We start from the raw sequence: 16,545 nt of genomic DNA on the forward strand, positions 1-16,545 counted from the left end.
GTGTCCCACTGGGGATGATCTGGGTTCAGGGCCCGGCACAGGGAAAGACACACAGCCAAGCGTGGTAGGGGGCAGGGGTTACCTTTAATGCTGCATTTTGTGCCGAATCCCCCATGATGCCCTGTCCCTGAGTATCCCTGCCCACCCTCCCCCCCACCGCAGGGCAGGCACAGGGCCCCCTCCCAGGGTACAAAGGAATAAATTAATTGCCCTCCCTCCCCCCCTTCCCCAATAAATAGAGTGAGTATCCTGCCCAGGGCCTCCCCTGCCTTGTGGCACGGTGGGCTGGGGCGGGGCCTGGGGCGCTACATTCATGGCTGCCCAGGCGGGCGGTGGTGGGCAGGCCTCAGCAGGAGCTGTGGGCCCCACACAGGGGCACTGTGCTGTCCTGGCTCTGCCCCTCCATATCCATGTCAAGCAGCGTGGGCTGCATGCTGGGGGGCCCGGGGCTCTCCGGAGTGTCCGGCCTGCTGGGAGGAGAGATGCTGAGTGTCTGGCCAAAGGAGACCAGTTTCCAGGGGTCCAGGCGGGGACGGCTGGCAGCTGGCCGGGGTCGTGGGGCGAAGGTCAGGGTGGTGGGACGGCCAGGGAACTCGGGGGTCCGACGGCGGGTGGGAAACAGGCCCTGGGGGTCGGGCAGGCGGGGGAAGTCCAGAGGATCTCGAGGGCCTGGTAAGAGAGGATCAGATGAGGTGAGTGGCGTGGGCCAGAGGGTGGTGTTTAGAAGCCAGGAGCATTTGCATGAAAACTGGAATTTGACTTCTCTTGAAAAATCTGCTGATTTTGTTGGGCCCGCTTTCCAGCAGGGTTTGGACCTTTACCTAGCCACCCCCCTCCCCTAATTGCTCAATCATCTGGGTGTAACTCTGGGCACAGTCCTTTATCTTTCAGAGCCCATTTCCTTGCTGCTACTCTAGACAAAGCCCTCATCCCTCGCACCTCTCTGACACTGGGCCAGGTTCACAAAGACCCACAGAGACTCCTCAGGCATGTTGCTGTCTGTGAATGGGGATGACTGCACCTTGCTACATAGGTGCGGATTAAATGAAATGATAATGGTGATTGTAGAGCAAGCAGCACAGTGCCTGATAGGAAGCCTTAGCTCCTGTCTGTTCTAATCATCTTTGTGAGTTAGTAAACTATATAGAACAGGGCATAGCACATGGGTGTTAGCTCTAGTAATTGTTGTTGCCGTTCATGTCACCTGCCTGGCCCCTGTAGGCATTAGAGTTTGCCACCCCTACTGCATCCTGCGTCTCAATTACCCAGGGACTCACAATGCCTCACAAAGCAGTGGGGGCCGTGGGGACACAGACGCTTCCTCGCCATGCTAAGCAGGGGAGGATGCCTTAGCATCCAGGGGGTCGTCGCTGGGCTGGGACACAGGTCTTTGGAGGGGGCACGGGAGATGGGCCTTTTTCTGCGCCGCGGGCGCGTGGAGCGTCACTCACCAAGGCCGGGGCCGGTGGGAACGGGCGCCCCCCGCTGCCCCAGCGCCCCGTCTGACGGCGTCCTCCGGTGCCCGCGGCTCACAGCGCGCGCGGCCGTGACGTGGGTGGGCGTGAGGGACTGGCGGGGGTCCTTCTTGAAGCTCTCCAGCTCCAGGTCCACCAGGGGGTTGGTGCTGGGCGCGGGTGCGGGTGGGGAGGGCGGCGGGGAGGGCGCGGCCGGCGCGGCCTCGTCGCTGTCGGAGCGCAGCAGCGAACGCGTGGAGTTGCAGTCGGACACGGACGACAGCGACACGAGGGTGGCCGAGGGCGCCAGGCCCGGGCCGGGGGCCGCGTCATCGCGGCGGCTCGGGGAGCGCCCGGGTGGGCTGAGGCCCCGCGGGAAGCGGCCGCCGCGGGGGAAGAAGAGGCCATCGAGCCAGCTCCGCGGCTCCTCGCCGTTGGCCGAGCGCGCCTCGGCCACGTCGGCGCCCAGGCCCACGGCGCCCAGCAGCGTGGCGCAGCCCAGCAGCGCGAGCTCGCAGCGCCGCCGGGAGCCGTGCCCGGGCCGGGCGGGCGGCGTTGGCTCCCACGGCGCCCGCGCCCCGGGGGAGGGCTGGCTGGGCAGAGGCACCGTGAGGTAGGACGGGGTGGTGTAGGGCGAGGGGGGCACGCTGCTGCCTCCGTCCGCCTCCGCGAACTCCTCTGCAACCGGGAGAGGGCCGTCACTGGACTCACTTAACTCTAGGCGCCTGGCCCCTCGGCCCCGCCCCCCTCGGATCTGGAGGCAAGGGGTTGCCCCAATGAAATGACCCCTCCAACAAGAGCACCAAGGCCCACTAAGCGTGGTTCTCGGCTATTTCTCCCCTCAAACCCCCTCCTCCGGGGAACGATCCCCACACCCCAGGGACCGGCTGCTCCCATTCCAGGTATGTGTCCTACCCTCTGGCCCAGTGAAATCCCGGCTCCCTCCTTGCAGCCCTGGGGAATGGTCACCCCTTGGTCTTGGGTTACAGTCCCCTTTGCCAGGGAATATTCCTTCCCCCTCCCTTTTAAAGGCGCCCTCACCCTCTTACCCATCTCATTGAGGCTAGCGAAGCCTGGGGTGATGGGAGTGTGTTTGGGGGATTTGCCCAGGTTGGGGGCACTTGATGACCACTGTTTGCTTCCTTCTCCCAGGGCCTTCAGCCTGCAGGGGTCACCAAAGATGGGGGTTATAGGTCTCCTGGCTGCCAAGGGCCTGGGGAAGAGGCACCGGGTGTGGGATGGGCTCCAAGTAGCCAGCACCTCTCCTCTCCGCCAGCCCGCTCCTTCTGCAGCGTGGAGCTGGGCCCCCAGGTCCGGCCCTTCTTCTTGCCCCCAACCAGTTCTTCCTTCTTTGTGGGTCCACTGTTGCGGCCCCACGTCCCACTGCCACCACTGCTGCTGCCACTGCTGCTACCTCCACCACCATCCACAGGAGTCACTGGGCCGAGAGAAGCCACTTGGTTAGTGGGTGTTAGTGTGTCCCCGCTGAGCTCCCAGGCTTACTCTTCCCCCCTGGTCCCACCCTCCACCTGGAAGCCCAAGGGAGCTTGGACTCCAACTCCAATCATGACCCTCCCCTGCTCTACATCCTTCCATAGCTCCCCACTGCTGTCAGGATGACGTCCCAGCTTCCTCAGTTTCATCACCCGTCACTTCTCACGGCCTAACCCTTCAGCCATCCATTCATTCCCAAAGGTTTACTAGCACCTGCTATGTGCCAAGCCCGTGGCAGGTGCTGAGAAGACAGCAGTGGTCAAAGCAGACAAAAGTCCCTGCCCTGGGGACTTCCCTGGTGGTCCAGTGGCTAAGACTCCACACTCCCACTGCAGGGGGCCCCGGGTTCAATCCCTTGTCAGGGAACTAGAGCCCACATGCTGCAACTAAAGATCCCACTTGGGGCAACGAAGATCCTGCATACCACAACTAAGACCTGCTGCAGTCAAATAAATAAATAAATATTTAAAAAAAAGAAAAGTCCCTGCCCCGAGGAGTTTGCGTTTTAGTGGGTGCAGACAGAGGATCAACAAGAGTCACACTAGGTACATCATCTGGGTAGGGGGCTAGAAGGTGATAAGCGCTGTGGGAAATATAAAGCAGGTAAGGGGTTTGGGGAGTTAGGGAAGGTCTCATGTGTGAGAAGGAGAAATATGAGCAAAGACTTGAAGGAGGTGAGGGAGTGAGTCAAGCTGATACCAGGGAGAGGAGCCTTTCAGGCAGAGGGAACAGCAGATGCTGAGGCCCTGTGGCGTGTTCTGGAGCAGACTTGTTCCCTGCAGAGTCAGTTGCTCTCTCTCCTCTGTTCCTATCACATGTTGAACGTACCCCGATGCTAGTACTGACTCACTGTTTGGTCATTATTTGTCTCTGCATCCCCCCAGGAGAATGACCTCTGGGGCCTGGTACAAAGCAGGTGCCCAAACAGAAGTGTGTGTAGGGGGTGGTGTGTGGGGCGAGGCCGGGGGTGAATGATGGGGCAGAACAGACTGGGGAGCCGGCCGGGTACCCTTCAACTCATCAGCAAACCCTGACAGCTGTACCTCTGCCATGTAGCTGACTCACCCTCTCCCCTCTTCAAGGCCCCCGCCCTGGCCCAGCCCCCTCGTCTCACTTGTCTCCCACCTTGACTCTTGCTGTCCTCCAATCCCTACTCCTCACTGTGGCCAGAGGGAAAAGGTTAATTTTACCACATCACTGCCTTGCTCACAGCCCTCCAGAGACTCCCCCGTCTCATTTAAAATAAAATCCAGATTCCTTATCCCAGCTCTTAAGGCCCAGTGTGATCCTCCCCTGTTGAACCCTTGACCACAAGCCTAGTGCTGTCTCTCCCATTCATCCTACTCCAGCCAAGTTGGCCTTCCCAGCTGATAAACACACCATGCTTGTTCCTGCCTCTGGGCCTTCATCTTTGCTGTTCCCTCTGCCAGGGATGCTGTTCCTTCAGATCTCTGCATGTGTCACTCCTCCTTACCATGCAGGTCCCTGCTCAAACCTCAGCTTCTCTGACAGGCCTTCCTTGTGATTTAAAAACAGCAACTCTTCTGTTTTATTCCCTTCCCTGATTTCCTTTATAGCGCTTATCACTACAGGAAATTATCCTGCTCACCAGCTTGTTTACTTGTTGTCTGTTTCCCCTCATGAGAATGAGGGAGGGGACCCTGCCCACCTGGTCCCCTGATGTTGCTCTGGCTTGGTACAAGATATGTGCTCAGAGAAGTCTGTTCACTGACTGACTGGTCAGGGCCTTGGGAGATACTCACGGCGAATGGCCCTCAGCCGGGGAATGATGCTGGGGCTTGCGGGCGGGCTGACCCCATCTGATCCTTTCCGTTTGTCCAGGGTTGGAGAGGCCTGGACTGTGATCTTATGTTCAAAGCCTGCGAAAAGAAAGACTTCCCTAAGCACACGGTTCCATGGGTAGCCAAAGAGCAGTTCCCTTTGTAGAAGGATAGAAGGAATGCTACCATTTTGTATTCCTTCATGCGGTGGTTCTCAAAATGTGTTCCCAGACCAGCAGCATCAATGTCAAGTGGAAACCTCTTGGAAATGCAGATTCTTTGGCCCTCCCTTAATCAGGAACTGTGGGAGGGGGGGAGGTGCAGCAATCTAGCTGCGGTGTAAAAGCCCCCCAGTTACCTCTGATGCACACTCGGGTCTGAGAGCTGCTGCCCTGAGGATCTAGGCCTGAGTGTCCAATATGGTGGTCATTAGCCACACACGGCAAGTGAGCGCTTGAAATGTGGCTTGTGCAACTGAGGAACTGGAGAGTTCTACCTTTATTTAATTGTAAGTAATTTAAGTTTACCTTTCAAAACAGACACTCAGTTCAGTCATCGGAAACACTTAAGCATGTTTGGAACAACTTTGGTATGTGAATCTGCTTTTTCAACTGTACATTTTATGAAATCTAAATACAGGTCGAGACTTTTTGATGAAAATTTAGAGCCCAGTTTGAGATGCACTGTAAGTAGAAAATACACACTGGATTTCAAAGATTTAGTGTGAAAAAAAGAAGGTAAAATATCTCATTAATTTTTCTTGTACTGACTACATGTGAAACTACAACATTTTGGGTATATTTGGCTAAACAAAATATATTAAAGTTAATTTCACCTGTTTTTTTCTCCTTTTTCATATGGCTACTAGAAAATGTAAAATTACACATGTGGCTTGCATTAGATTTCTGTTGGCTGGTGCTATTCTAGGCACTGCTTTAGGGCTTGTAACATCTCTTGTAACAAAGAGAGAAATCAGTATGATGTGCGTCTGATGTTACCTAGGAAGCAATATTTAAAAAAAAAAAAAAATCAAACCTGAACATGAAACTGATTAAGCCCTGAGATCCAACTACTAGGTTGAGCCATGTGAAACTTCTGTTTCTGTAGGTCAAAAATGTATGAACGTCAGCAATTTCACATGGTTTAACCTAATACCAATTTATAGGAAATTCAGGGGACAGAGCGACATGTTAAAAGATACCAGGGAGATGCAAGCAGCAAAATCAGACTGTGGGAAATGCTACAGGATAAATGATGCAGTTCCTCAACAAATTATTGGCAAGGAGGAAAAAAAGGTATTAAACAAATATTAAAAGATATAAAACAAATAGCTGGGAGATAAAACTATAAGGAAAAGTAAGGAAGTGACTGCCCTAAAAGTCAAGACAGGGATTACTCTTAGGGAGCGGCAGGGGGATGTGTTTGGACAGGGCGTGTGGAGGCATATGGGGTGGCTATAGGTTCTCCCTGCTTTCACAGGAGAGATTTTACTAATGTGTGATATACTTAGCAATAAAAAAAGTTTAAAAAATAAATAAATAAAAGGGAGAGATAAGCCCCGGGTTAGGGATGCTCTCAGCGGCCTCTCGGGGATGCTCAGGGGACGTGGGCGGGTACCGGAGGGCAGGCTGATGTGGCTGCTGCCTTCTCGCAGCTTGAGCAGGCGGCTGCGCTTGAAGTTGCCCCTGCGTTTGCGGACCCTGGGCTTCTCCTGGCTCAGCTGGCACATGAGCAGGTGCAGCTCCCGCTCCACAATGTCCATCTCGCGCTCGGCCAGCTCCTGCTCGCGCCGCCGCAGCTGCTCTTCCTGGAACCGCTGCTCCTGCGCCGCCCGCAGCAGCTCCTCCTCGCGGCTACGGAGCTCCTGGAGAGGAGATGAGGGGCTTGGGGCTAGGACCTTAGCTACTCTGCCCCTGCGGATAGCTCCAGGGCTGCTGGGTCTGGTTGGTGTCCTGCTCAGGGCTGTCCTGCTGTGGGGCAAACTGGGGGCACAATCCAACTTACACCTCACTAGCCAGGTTGGGTGCCAGGGCAGGGGACTGTCTTAGGTCAAAGAAAGGGGTAGCTTTTCTTTTTTCCTTCCTCTTTGATTTTTAATTTTTTAAGTCTTCAATTTGGAAAACATCCACAAAAGGAGAGAAAAGTGTGCCCCATGTACCCATCATCCAACTTCAACAATTTTCTATACTTTGCAAATCTTTTTTCATGTATCACCTTCCTTCTCTCCTCTCTCCCCATTTTTGCTGTAGGATTTTAAAGCCAGTCCCAGACCTCATGCAGTATCACTTGTAAGTACTTCAGCGCAGGGTGCCTTTTTTTTTTTTTTGTGGTATGCGGGCCTCTCTTTGTTGTGGCCTCTCCCATTGCGGAGCACAGGCTCCGGACACGCAGGCTCAGTGGCCATGGCTCACAGGCCCAGCCGCTCCGCGGCATGTGGGATCCTCCGAGACTGAGGCACGAACCCGCGTCCCCTGCATTGGCAGGCGGACTCTCAACCACTGCGCCACCAGGGAAGCCCCTGAGGGTGCCTTTTTTAAATCAACCTTCCAACAGGAGGCTGTCTTTTCTTAATATGCAAAAAAGGCTCCCTTGGCCCTGCATGGACCTAAAGACCCCTGGGCTCAGGGGAAGGGACTCTGCCCCATCCAAGGCATCAGAACTCAGGGATCTTGCTCCATCCCTCCCACCTTGCCTCCTGCCTTCACCTTCTCCTTGGTCCGGAGGTCATCGAACATGTGTTGAATCTCCAGCTTCCAGTCTTCCTGCAGCGAGTGGAAAGATTCCAGTGGCATCTGGAACAGGGCTGACTGTTCGATGACTTCAAGTTGCTTCAAGATGCTGCCAAAATCTGGCCGCCCGTGGGGGTCTGGGTCCCAGCATTCTGGGGTGGGGGTGGAGAGGACAGCAGTGGGAGTGGAAATGTCAGTGGCCATGCTCTGGGGCATCGGCCTGCTCAGTGGAGGCAGGACTTTAAGGGACTGTGGACAAACAGCTCCCATGGAGCCGAGGGGAAGGAATTCAAAGCCAAATTCCTGGCAATGTTTCACTTGGTGAAACTCTGGGGAGAGGAACTCAGGGACCTGTTCCCTGACTGGTGGTAGAATCGAGGATTAGGGAGGAATCCCAGGGCCAGTGAGTCCTAACAGGTTGCCCTCAAGAGCTGTGGGCCTAGCCAGAACACAGGTCTGGAGGCCATGGAGCCAATTGTGGGGGAGACTGTTCATGGTCCCATGGTTCCAGCCCCTTGTCCCTCACTCCTGGGCCCAAAGGTATGGATGGGTGTGAAAGAGTGAGGTCTGGGCCTGAGGGCCCCTGCCACCCCTAGCTGAGCCTACCCTCTCCACGGGGCCCTGGCTCACCCTCCAGTAGGCGGGCAAAGGGCTCGGGGCATGTGGAGGGAATGGGCAGAGTCAGCTTGTTCATAGCCACACCATATGCCACAGCCAAGGCGTCGATTTCACGGTAGGGGACCTCACCCGTCAGCAGCTCCCAGAGCAGTACTCCGAAGCTGCAGGTGGGGGAGAGGGAGGGGTGATGCCACAGCCCACCCTAATCCCCACCTACACCCCAGCCCTGCCTCCAGTCCCATGGTGGGCCTCCCTCCCCCCAGCAGCCAGCCCTGGCCAATGAGGCTGCAAGAACCTGATTTGACCTCTATCAGCCTGATCTGGTGGGGTTCATTCTCTGATGTCTCTCCTTCGCTCTGCCTCTCTTCTGCCTGAAAACCTTCAGTGGGTTCCCCATGCCCACTGAGCAAATCCACTCTTCTTAGCCCTGATCTTGATGACCCCTGCAGCCTCACCTTTAAACACTCTCAGCCCCGTACCACCCCCAGCTTCATCTTGCAGCCACGCTGAACAGTTGAACAAACACTGTTCTTCCTAACCTCTGGCCTTTGCACATGCTGTTCCCTTGGTCGAGAACACCCTTTCCTTTGCCTAACGGTCCTTTAAGTCACAACTCATGTGCCCCCTCTACCAGGAAGTCTTCCTTGATTCCACAGCCTCCAAAGCTGGGTTGGAGGCTTCTTCACTATGTTTCCATAGAACCCTCTGCACTTACCTCTAAAAACAAGTTAACATTATTTAATATTTATAAAGCACTTACTCCAGGCCAGCACTGCTCGAGGCCTCACAACAGTCCTGTAAGGCAGAAGGCACTGGAATGACCCTCATTTTATCCAATGAGCAGGTGCAGGCAGAGAGAGGTTAAGTTGTTTGCTTAAAGTCACACTGCTCATAAGTGATGGAGCCACACTGAGACTTAGGTCTGTCTGATGCCCACGACAGCATCCTTAATGGCTACATAATTCCAGAGCATGCATCACTGTGCTACAATCACCTGCGTGTCCATCTTCTCCATTAAACTGTTCTCCTTCTGGATCCTGATCCCTGTTTCATGCAGTGCCCAACATGTAGTAGATCCCCGTGCTCCCCCATTCCATGCATTCATTCAACATACACTTATTAAATGTCTGCTGTGTGCCAGGCATTGTTCCAGGTACTGGAATAAGATAGACACCACTCCTGCCCTCATGCAGCTGACAGCTTCCCCTCCTCTCAGTGACAGCACTGGTAAATTTGAGCTGGGCAAATGCTGCCTGAAATAATTTTCCATCCTCCTTTGCATCTAAGTGTGCCCATATGGCAACGGTTCTGGCCAGTGGGATATAGAAGAGTGTGTAGTGTGCAACTAACTTCCAGGAAGTGTCCTTAAAGGGAAGGGGTCCCCTTTCCTCTTTTCTCCTTCCTCCTGGTTGGAATATAGACATAAAATCTGGAGCTCAAGCAGCCATTTTGGACCATGAAGTGGACTTGGGAATGGAGGCTATACAAGGTGGAGAAAAGTAACAGTGGCTTGTAACTGGAGGGGGCCAGACCCTCCCCTCACAGCCTCTCCCACGTCTCTGGAAACCTGTGGGGATGTTTTGATTGTCACAATGACTGGGGAGTGCTACTGACATTTGGTGGCTGGGAATCATGGATACTTAACATCCTGAAAGGTACAGGACAGTACCACACAGGGAAGAATTATCCTGCCCAATGTCAATGACACCACAGTAAAAAACCCTAATATAGGAGTCAATCCCTAATGCTGGGGGTACTATATCGTGTAAAAGTCATGGGCTTTTACATGACAGCAAAAACATCAGTCTTGTTTTTATTTTGGGTTTTCTGTTCCTTGCCACTGAAATATGGCTTCTACAAATGTTTGGGACCATAAATGAATGCCTTATGTGAAGCAAGACTAAACTTCCCCCAAAGGGCTGCGCTGCTCTAGTTGAGAATTCCTGTCTTATTTGTTTGCCCCAATACCATGACTTTGCGGCTTGGTCCATGTGGAGCCTCAGCCGGGGCTGCCCACTGCAAGTAGAAGGTTGAGTTTCTGCTGTCACCAGGTCTCGCAGGCAATGAACAGCCTCCTCATTGGCCTCCTGCCCCAACTCCTGTCCCCTACAATCCATCAGGCGAGGGAGCCTTTGCGATGTGAAATCAGATCATGTCATTCACAAATGCCTCTAATGGCTTTCCAGTGCACTTAGAATGAACCTGGATCTACTCCCTCACCTGCAAGGCCCTCCGGCTCTCCCTCCTCCATCATTTCCTTCCTCCTTGCCTGCTCTGCTCCAGCCACATGTTCCTTTCTGGAACACACCATGCTCGTTCTCACCTCAGTTCCTCCTTTGTGGAAGCTGTTCCCTCTTCCTGGAAAGCCTCTTCTCCTAAACTTTGCATGATCGGCTCATTGTCATTCAGAACTCAGCTCAAGTACCACTTCTCAGAAAAGCCTTTCCCAAAGTCATCTCCAGCCCTCAGAGTGCTTTTCAGTCAACCTCCTAGCTCATAACACTGTCTAGTACTTTTCTGGTGGATTAACTTACTACCTTTTAAAAATTATTTTTGTAATTTCAACTTAAAAACAGCCTTTTTTAGCTTCTGAGGTATGTATTATTCCCGTGGGCAGGAAATGGGTCTGTTTTTATATACTGCTGTATCCCTAGCTCCCAGTGCAGTTGGATGGATGAATGAATGAATGAATGGTTACCTTCAAAGGTCTCAATTTCCTGTTTGATGAGTGGGGGCAGAGTAATGGATGGTGTTTGAGGGGTCTTTGGTGCTGACCACCTATCTTTATACTCTTGGAATTTTCAAACGTAATCCAAGTCCTCCTCAGCTGCCACTTATGCTGGCAGAGCAGCCACCTGCTTTTGTGCTTGTCTGATGGTCTGACCTTGCTGGAGGGCCCCTTTGCCAGACTTGGATCCCCGCTGCAGTGGCAGACCGTCCCTCCCACTCTGCCGTTTCCCCCTTCCTCCCTCCTCCCTTCCCAGGAGGCCTCCCCTGTCCCACCGTCAGCACCTCCAGACGTCACTGCTTTTGGAGAACAGGGAGAGACGGATAACCTCCGGAGCCATCCAGGCGTAAGTCCCCGCAGCGCTCATTTTGGTGGTCTTGTGCCACTCACGGGCGAGGCCGAAGTCTGTGATTTTGAGCACCGTATCTGCGAGGTTGTGGTTCTCGATGGCCTCCAGAATAAGGACTGTGGGTAGGAAGAAAGGTGGGTCACCCCAGACCTGCTGGCTGCAGCCCCATGTGTCCTGCCCCCGCCTCAACTGGAATCTCCTACTTGTTCTCTCCCTGCCGCCTGGGGTCGCCCCCCTCTGCAGCAGCTCCTTTCCTGGACTTGAGGACCATGAACGCTTTCCTGATGGTCTAATCCCTGCCTCAGGCTCCCATGAGGCGTTGGGGAGCTTCTCCTGAGTTCACTGGCCTCCTGACTCCAACTTGGGATCAGGGGAGCTCAGTGAAATGTCGATGGCCACGGCCTTGGTTCTCCTTGGTCCAGGCCTTGAATTCCCAACCACCGCAGAAGTGGCAACTACAAACCATAAGCAGAAGGGGATGGTTTTCCTTTCCTTTTTGTCACCTGCTGTTGGTAGCTGCATTCATGGCCCCAATTCTGCTCCTTTCTGTCCCACTCTTTCTATCTCTACATCCTTTACTCTGGGTTGGCCGTATGACTTGCTTTGTCTGATAAAATGAGGCAGAAGGGACAGAATGCTAGTTCCAAGCCCAGGCCTCTCATGTCTGCTTGCCCTCTTGCCCTTCTGCCATCACTATGAGAACATGCCTCGGCTAGCCTGCTGGTCCAAGGAACATGAGAGATACTCGGGGCAAAGCCTCTCCAGCTGAGCCCTGCCTAAATCAGTTTATCCTCCATCAGGCCTGCAAATGTATGAGCAGTAATAAAGGACACTGAGTTTTAAGACACCAAGTTCAGGGAGGGTGGGAGGGTTGTTACGCAGCATTATTATGACAAAAATCTGACTGATATATCCCTCAAGCATATTGAATGGTTCCAACTTACTTGCTGTCTAGGGTTATTACTAACAACAATAACAACCATGGCTAGTGTTTATTAGGAGCCTATTATATGACAGGCACTGGGCTAAGCCCTTTATACAAATTAACTAGCAAGCAACCCACTTTATTGACTAGCAAACTGAGGCTCAGAGAGATGAAGTCACTTGGCCGAGATCACACAGCTAGAAAATGGTGGGGGGAGTTTGCAGGTGGCCTAGTGGTTAGGATTCCGGGCTTTCACTGTTGTGGGCCGAGTTCAATCCCGGGTTGGGGAACTGAGATCGTGCAAGGTGCACGGTGCGACCAAAAAAAAGAGAAAATAGTGGGGCAAAGACCCAAATTAGATCTGTCATCAGAGTCCAATCTCTTAACTGCCATGATATTCTACTACCTTCTGTCAAACAGAAGGTAGTGTACAGTATCCTGCCTGGGTTTGAATCCCAGCTCTGCCACTTATTCGTTGCATAACCTTATTTACTTTATTTTTAACACTATGATTTCTCCTCTGCTAAATGGAGATGATAATGGCATTGACCTTCTAGGGTTGTAGTAAAGGTTTATTTCCTGAAGCAACAGTAGGCCCTCTAAAAGCATCAGCTCTCCTTATTAGTGTGTGATGTTGCCATAACTGTTCCTAATTTCTCTACCTTTATCTTTGGCCATTCCTGGCTACTTCTCCAATCATCATAACAATGAGGCAATTCTGCTGTCACACCCATTTGGCAGATGAAGAGACTAAGTTTTAGAGAGCTCAGACCACTGCCCAAGGTAACACTGTTGGTAATCTTGTCCCTTCTTTAAAACCCAACTCAGATGTCACCTCCCCCTGGAAGCCTCTCTGGAAGACTCTCTAGCATGTGACTCTACCTCCCAGGAGTTCTCCCTTCTCGAGTCACCAACTTTCCTGTTTGTGGAGTGACCCTGTGACAGAGGGAACACCCCATGGTCTTACACTTTATTTCTACATCTCCCAGGCTGGGCCTAAATCAATTCACTTAAAAAAGTATTTATCTGATTATGCTATCCCTGCTTAAGACCTTCTAATGGCTTCTACTAAATTGAATAAAATATCCAAAGCACTCACAGTGGCCCCCAAGGTTAATGTGATCTGGCCCGTCTACTTTTATGACCTCACCTCCTTCCACCTCTGCCTCACTCCTGCTCCTCCGACCACTTCGGCCTCCTTGCTGTTTCTCCAACAAGGCAGCTTCATCCCCACCTCAGGACCTTTGCCATGCCTAGATCTTTGTAAAGCTGGGTCCTCTGGGTTCAGGTCTCTGCTCAAATGTTGCTTTCCTGGAGCTCTGATCTAAAGAGCTCCCTCTGCCCCATCCTTAATCCACTTTATTTCCTTCAGAGTCCTTGATACTCTCTGAAATTTTGTTACCTATTTAAATATCAACATCTATTTCTGTTCACTAGACTATAACTTCTAGGGGGGGGGGGTCTTGCCTCATTCACATCTGTCTTGGCTTGTTAACATCTGTAATCCCAGAGCCCAGGACAGTGCCTAGTACACTTAATTCTGCTTCAGAATTATTAGTTGAATAAAATAATGAATGAATGACATCAGATGAGGAGCTCCTCAGGGGAGGCTGAATGAGGGAAGCTGTACTGTGGAGGCCCTGTTTCCTCTGTCTCAGGCATGGAGCAGTTCCATTGCCCAAGCAGGAAGCCCTGGCCTAAGAGCCCCACCAACCCTTTGTCCAAGTGGCATTGGCTACAGAAAAACTTGGGAGAGTGGGAGCATGTCCTGATACCCCACCTGCAGGCTGTGAATCAGCAGGGGTGAGGCAGGGCTGAGAAGGGACCCCAGCCTTCAAGAGGAGCGTGTTGGCAGTCCTGCCTCCATTTACCCAGCATTTCAGGAGTCAGAGCGTCAGCATCAATGGAGATGGGGACCATCAGTCTGTCTTGCTCAATTTTCTGGGGCTGGCGCAGGGCTTGGCGCACCCTGGGCACTTGGTAGCTATCTATCTGTTGAGTGTATGAATGCCAGGCCTGTCAGTTAAGGAAGACTCCGTCCCTCTATTCTAGGGGCTTGCAGTTGGTGGTGGTGAGGCCTAGCAATGAACATGAAACAGTGGGATGGGGGTCAAACAAACTTCAAGACGTAGAACTGACAGGAGTCAGAAACAGATGAGATGTGAGGGCTGAGGACAAAGAGAAAACGCTCACATATCACGTGAGGGCAGGGAACATGCTGGCCCCACTCACTACTGATCTCTCTTGCTTAGTATATGATCTGGCCCAGTAAATACCAAACGAAAGAATAAATTGAACAAATAAATGCAGAAATGAAAGGGAGTGACATGAGGCAGAGGAAGGACGGGACAGCCAGGAAGGTAGGATTTTTTTCCCTGCTGTATCCTAAGGGTCAGGACAGGGCCTAATACACAACAGGTGCTCGGGAAATATCTGGGAAGTGAATGAATATCTGGGGAATGATTGTGAGTGCTGTAAGGGTAGAAATCATGGCTGTTTTGGTCCCTGTTGGGCTTCTACTTGATAGGTGCTCAATTAATATTTGACATCATGAGAAGCTCCTTGAACTAGATGTAGGTTCTGGGGAACCTTGCCTTCCATCTGGCCCCAGACCTCATTCAACCAACCAATCAACTTTTGAGTCTATGACAGGCCAGATAGCTTCAATGCTTTTACATAAGCCACATCCCTTTTCCTCCTCATCTTTCCCAGTGTGTCTTGGCTAGCTGGGGCAGAGGCCTAGGAGGACACCAGGAAGTGGTTCTCTACTGAGGGCTAGTCTGCCCTCCAGAGGACATTCGGCAATGTCTGGAGACATTTTTGGTTGTCATAACTGGGGGATGGGGGGTGGAGAATGCTAATGGCATCTAGTGGGTAGAGGCCAAGGATGCTACTAAGTAACCTACATCACACAGGACAGCCCCCTGCAATCATCCGGCCCCAAATGTCAATAGCGTTGAGACTGAGAAACCCCGACTCCAGGCCAGGTTCTATCTGTCTCTGCCTGGTGGACTCTGGCAGCGTGGCTGGACAGTAAGTGCCATGAGGGCAGGCACTGTACCTGTCCTATTTACAGCAGGGAGCACAGGGCCTGTCACAGTGTCCATTGATACATATTTATTGGGCTACTGTGACTGTAGCCTAGGAGGCAGGTATTCCTTCAACCTTTCTGGGCCTCCTTTTCCTCTCTTAATGGGGCAAGGACTGCCTTACCTGGCCCTGAAGGTATACTGCTGCCCCTTCTTGCCCCAGGCAGTGTCTTCTGGTGTCCCCATCCCGCAACCTAGGCTTGTCCTCACAAGGTTCTACGGAAGCAAGTTTTTTGGGGAGGACACCACTTACTGTTGATGGACTTGAGGTCCCGGTGGATGATGGGCACAGGGGCATCATTGTGTAGGTAGTTCATGCCCCGGGCCACCTGCACAGCCCAGTTGACCAGCACGTGAGGGGGCACCCGGCGCCCTGCCAGCACCCTGCTCAGTGCGCCCCCTCTGGCATACTCCATCACCAGGCAGAGGTGTGGGGGGCTGAGGCAGGCGCCCCTGAGGGCAATGATGTTGGGGTGCTGCAGGGCTCCGAAGAGCCGGGCCTCCTGGCGCACCTGCTCTGCTGTCACTGCCGGGTCCCGTTCAGGGTCCAGCCGGGCGGCCTTGACCGCCACCTCCTCGCCATGCCACAGGGCCCGATAGACCTTGCCAAAGCCCCCTACACCGATGATCTCCTCCAGCTGCAGCTCGTGGAAGGGGATCTCCTGGGGCAGCTGGAGGTCCGCGGGCGCGGCGGGGGTGCCGGGGGCCACGTAGTTGCTGGGGAAGACGCCCACACGGCCGCTGGGTAGCTGCCCGGTCCACCAGCCCTCGTCGCCCGACACGGCACAGTCCTGGGAAAGCACCTGGACGCGGTCGCCCCTCCGCAGGGTCAGCTCCTCCTCGCCCGCCGCCTCGTAGTCGAACACTGCGGTCCAGACGGGCCCCGCGGGGGTCGTGCCCCACTCCTTGGCCGCCCCCGACTCCTCCTCCTCCATGGGGGTGGGGCCAGGGGCTGCGGGATGCCGCTTCACACGGGCTGCCCGCGGGATGCAGAGGGCGGGCCCCGTTGGCCAGGATGGGGGGCAGTCCCTGCGGGTTCTAGGGGACTCCTGGGGGCCATGGCTGGGGGGCCCTTCGCAGGAGCAAGAAAAAGCCTCTTTAAAAGGGCAGGGTTGTCCCCTCTGATTCAGCTGTCCAGGCAGGGTGGGGTGGGGGAAGGGCGGCGGGTTCACCTCTCCCCCCTAAACGTCAGGGCGCTAAGAAGGCCTGGCCGCGCGGCTGCCGAATTCCTGCCGGGGTCCGCCGGTGGGGGACGAGGGTGAGGGAAGCAGGCAGCCCCCTTCCCCGCGCCTCTCACCCCGCGCAGCTCCACCGGCGGCCCCCGGCTCCGCATCCCGGGCCACGATCGCCGGGCGGGGCGGGGCTGGCGGAGCCCCCC

At 53.9% G+C, this 16,545-nt stretch overlaps 1 protein-coding gene across 1 annotated transcript; it reads right to left on the minus strand.

Moving 5' to 3' along the window:
• Positions 1 to 65: 65 nt before the first annotated feature.
• On the minus strand, positions 66 to 16,384 carry MAP3K10 (mitogen-activated protein kinase kinase kinase 10). The gene is made up of 10 exons (XM_007458657.1): positions 15,421 to 16,384; positions 11,089 to 11,269; positions 8,089 to 8,237; positions 7,435 to 7,610; positions 6,347 to 6,593; positions 4,712 to 4,828; positions 2,715 to 2,892; positions 2,504 to 2,616; positions 1,452 to 2,132; positions 66 to 669 (listed from the first exon to the last, which is right to left on the minus strand). The coding sequence occupies exons 1-10, from the start codon at positions 16,100 to 16,102 to the stop codon at positions 347 to 349; spliced, it is 2,847 nt and encodes a 948-aa protein (XP_007458719.1). The 5' UTR covers positions 16,103 to 16,384; the 3' UTR covers positions 66 to 346.
• Positions 16,385 to 16,545: the final 161 nt, after the last annotated feature.

The sequence above is a fragment of the Lipotes vexillifer genome, unplaced genomic scaffold (genome assembly GCF_000442215.2).
Source record: "Lipotes vexillifer unplaced genomic scaffold, Lipotes_vexillifer_v1.1 scaffold371, whole genome shotgun sequence".
In the NCBI taxonomy this organism is placed as follows: domain Eukaryota; kingdom Metazoa; phylum Chordata; class Mammalia; order Artiodactyla; family Lipotidae; genus Lipotes; species Lipotes vexillifer.

Bases quoted from the DNA above. Each gene is read 5' to 3' on its own strand.
- MAP3K10 (XM_007458657.1), bottom strand. From the start codon at position 16,102: ATGGAGGAGGAGGAGTCGGGGGCGGCCAAGGAGTGGGGCACGACCCCC. The intron at 6,594-7,434 runs GTGAAGGCAGGA...TCTCCTCTCCAG, and splicing joins ACCTCCGGACCAAGGAGAAG to GAGCTCCGTAGCCGCGAGGA. The intron at 2,617-2,714 runs GTGCTGGCTACT...TGACCCCTGCAG, and splicing joins CGGGCTGGCGGAGAGGAGAG to GCTGAAGGCCCTGGGAGAAG.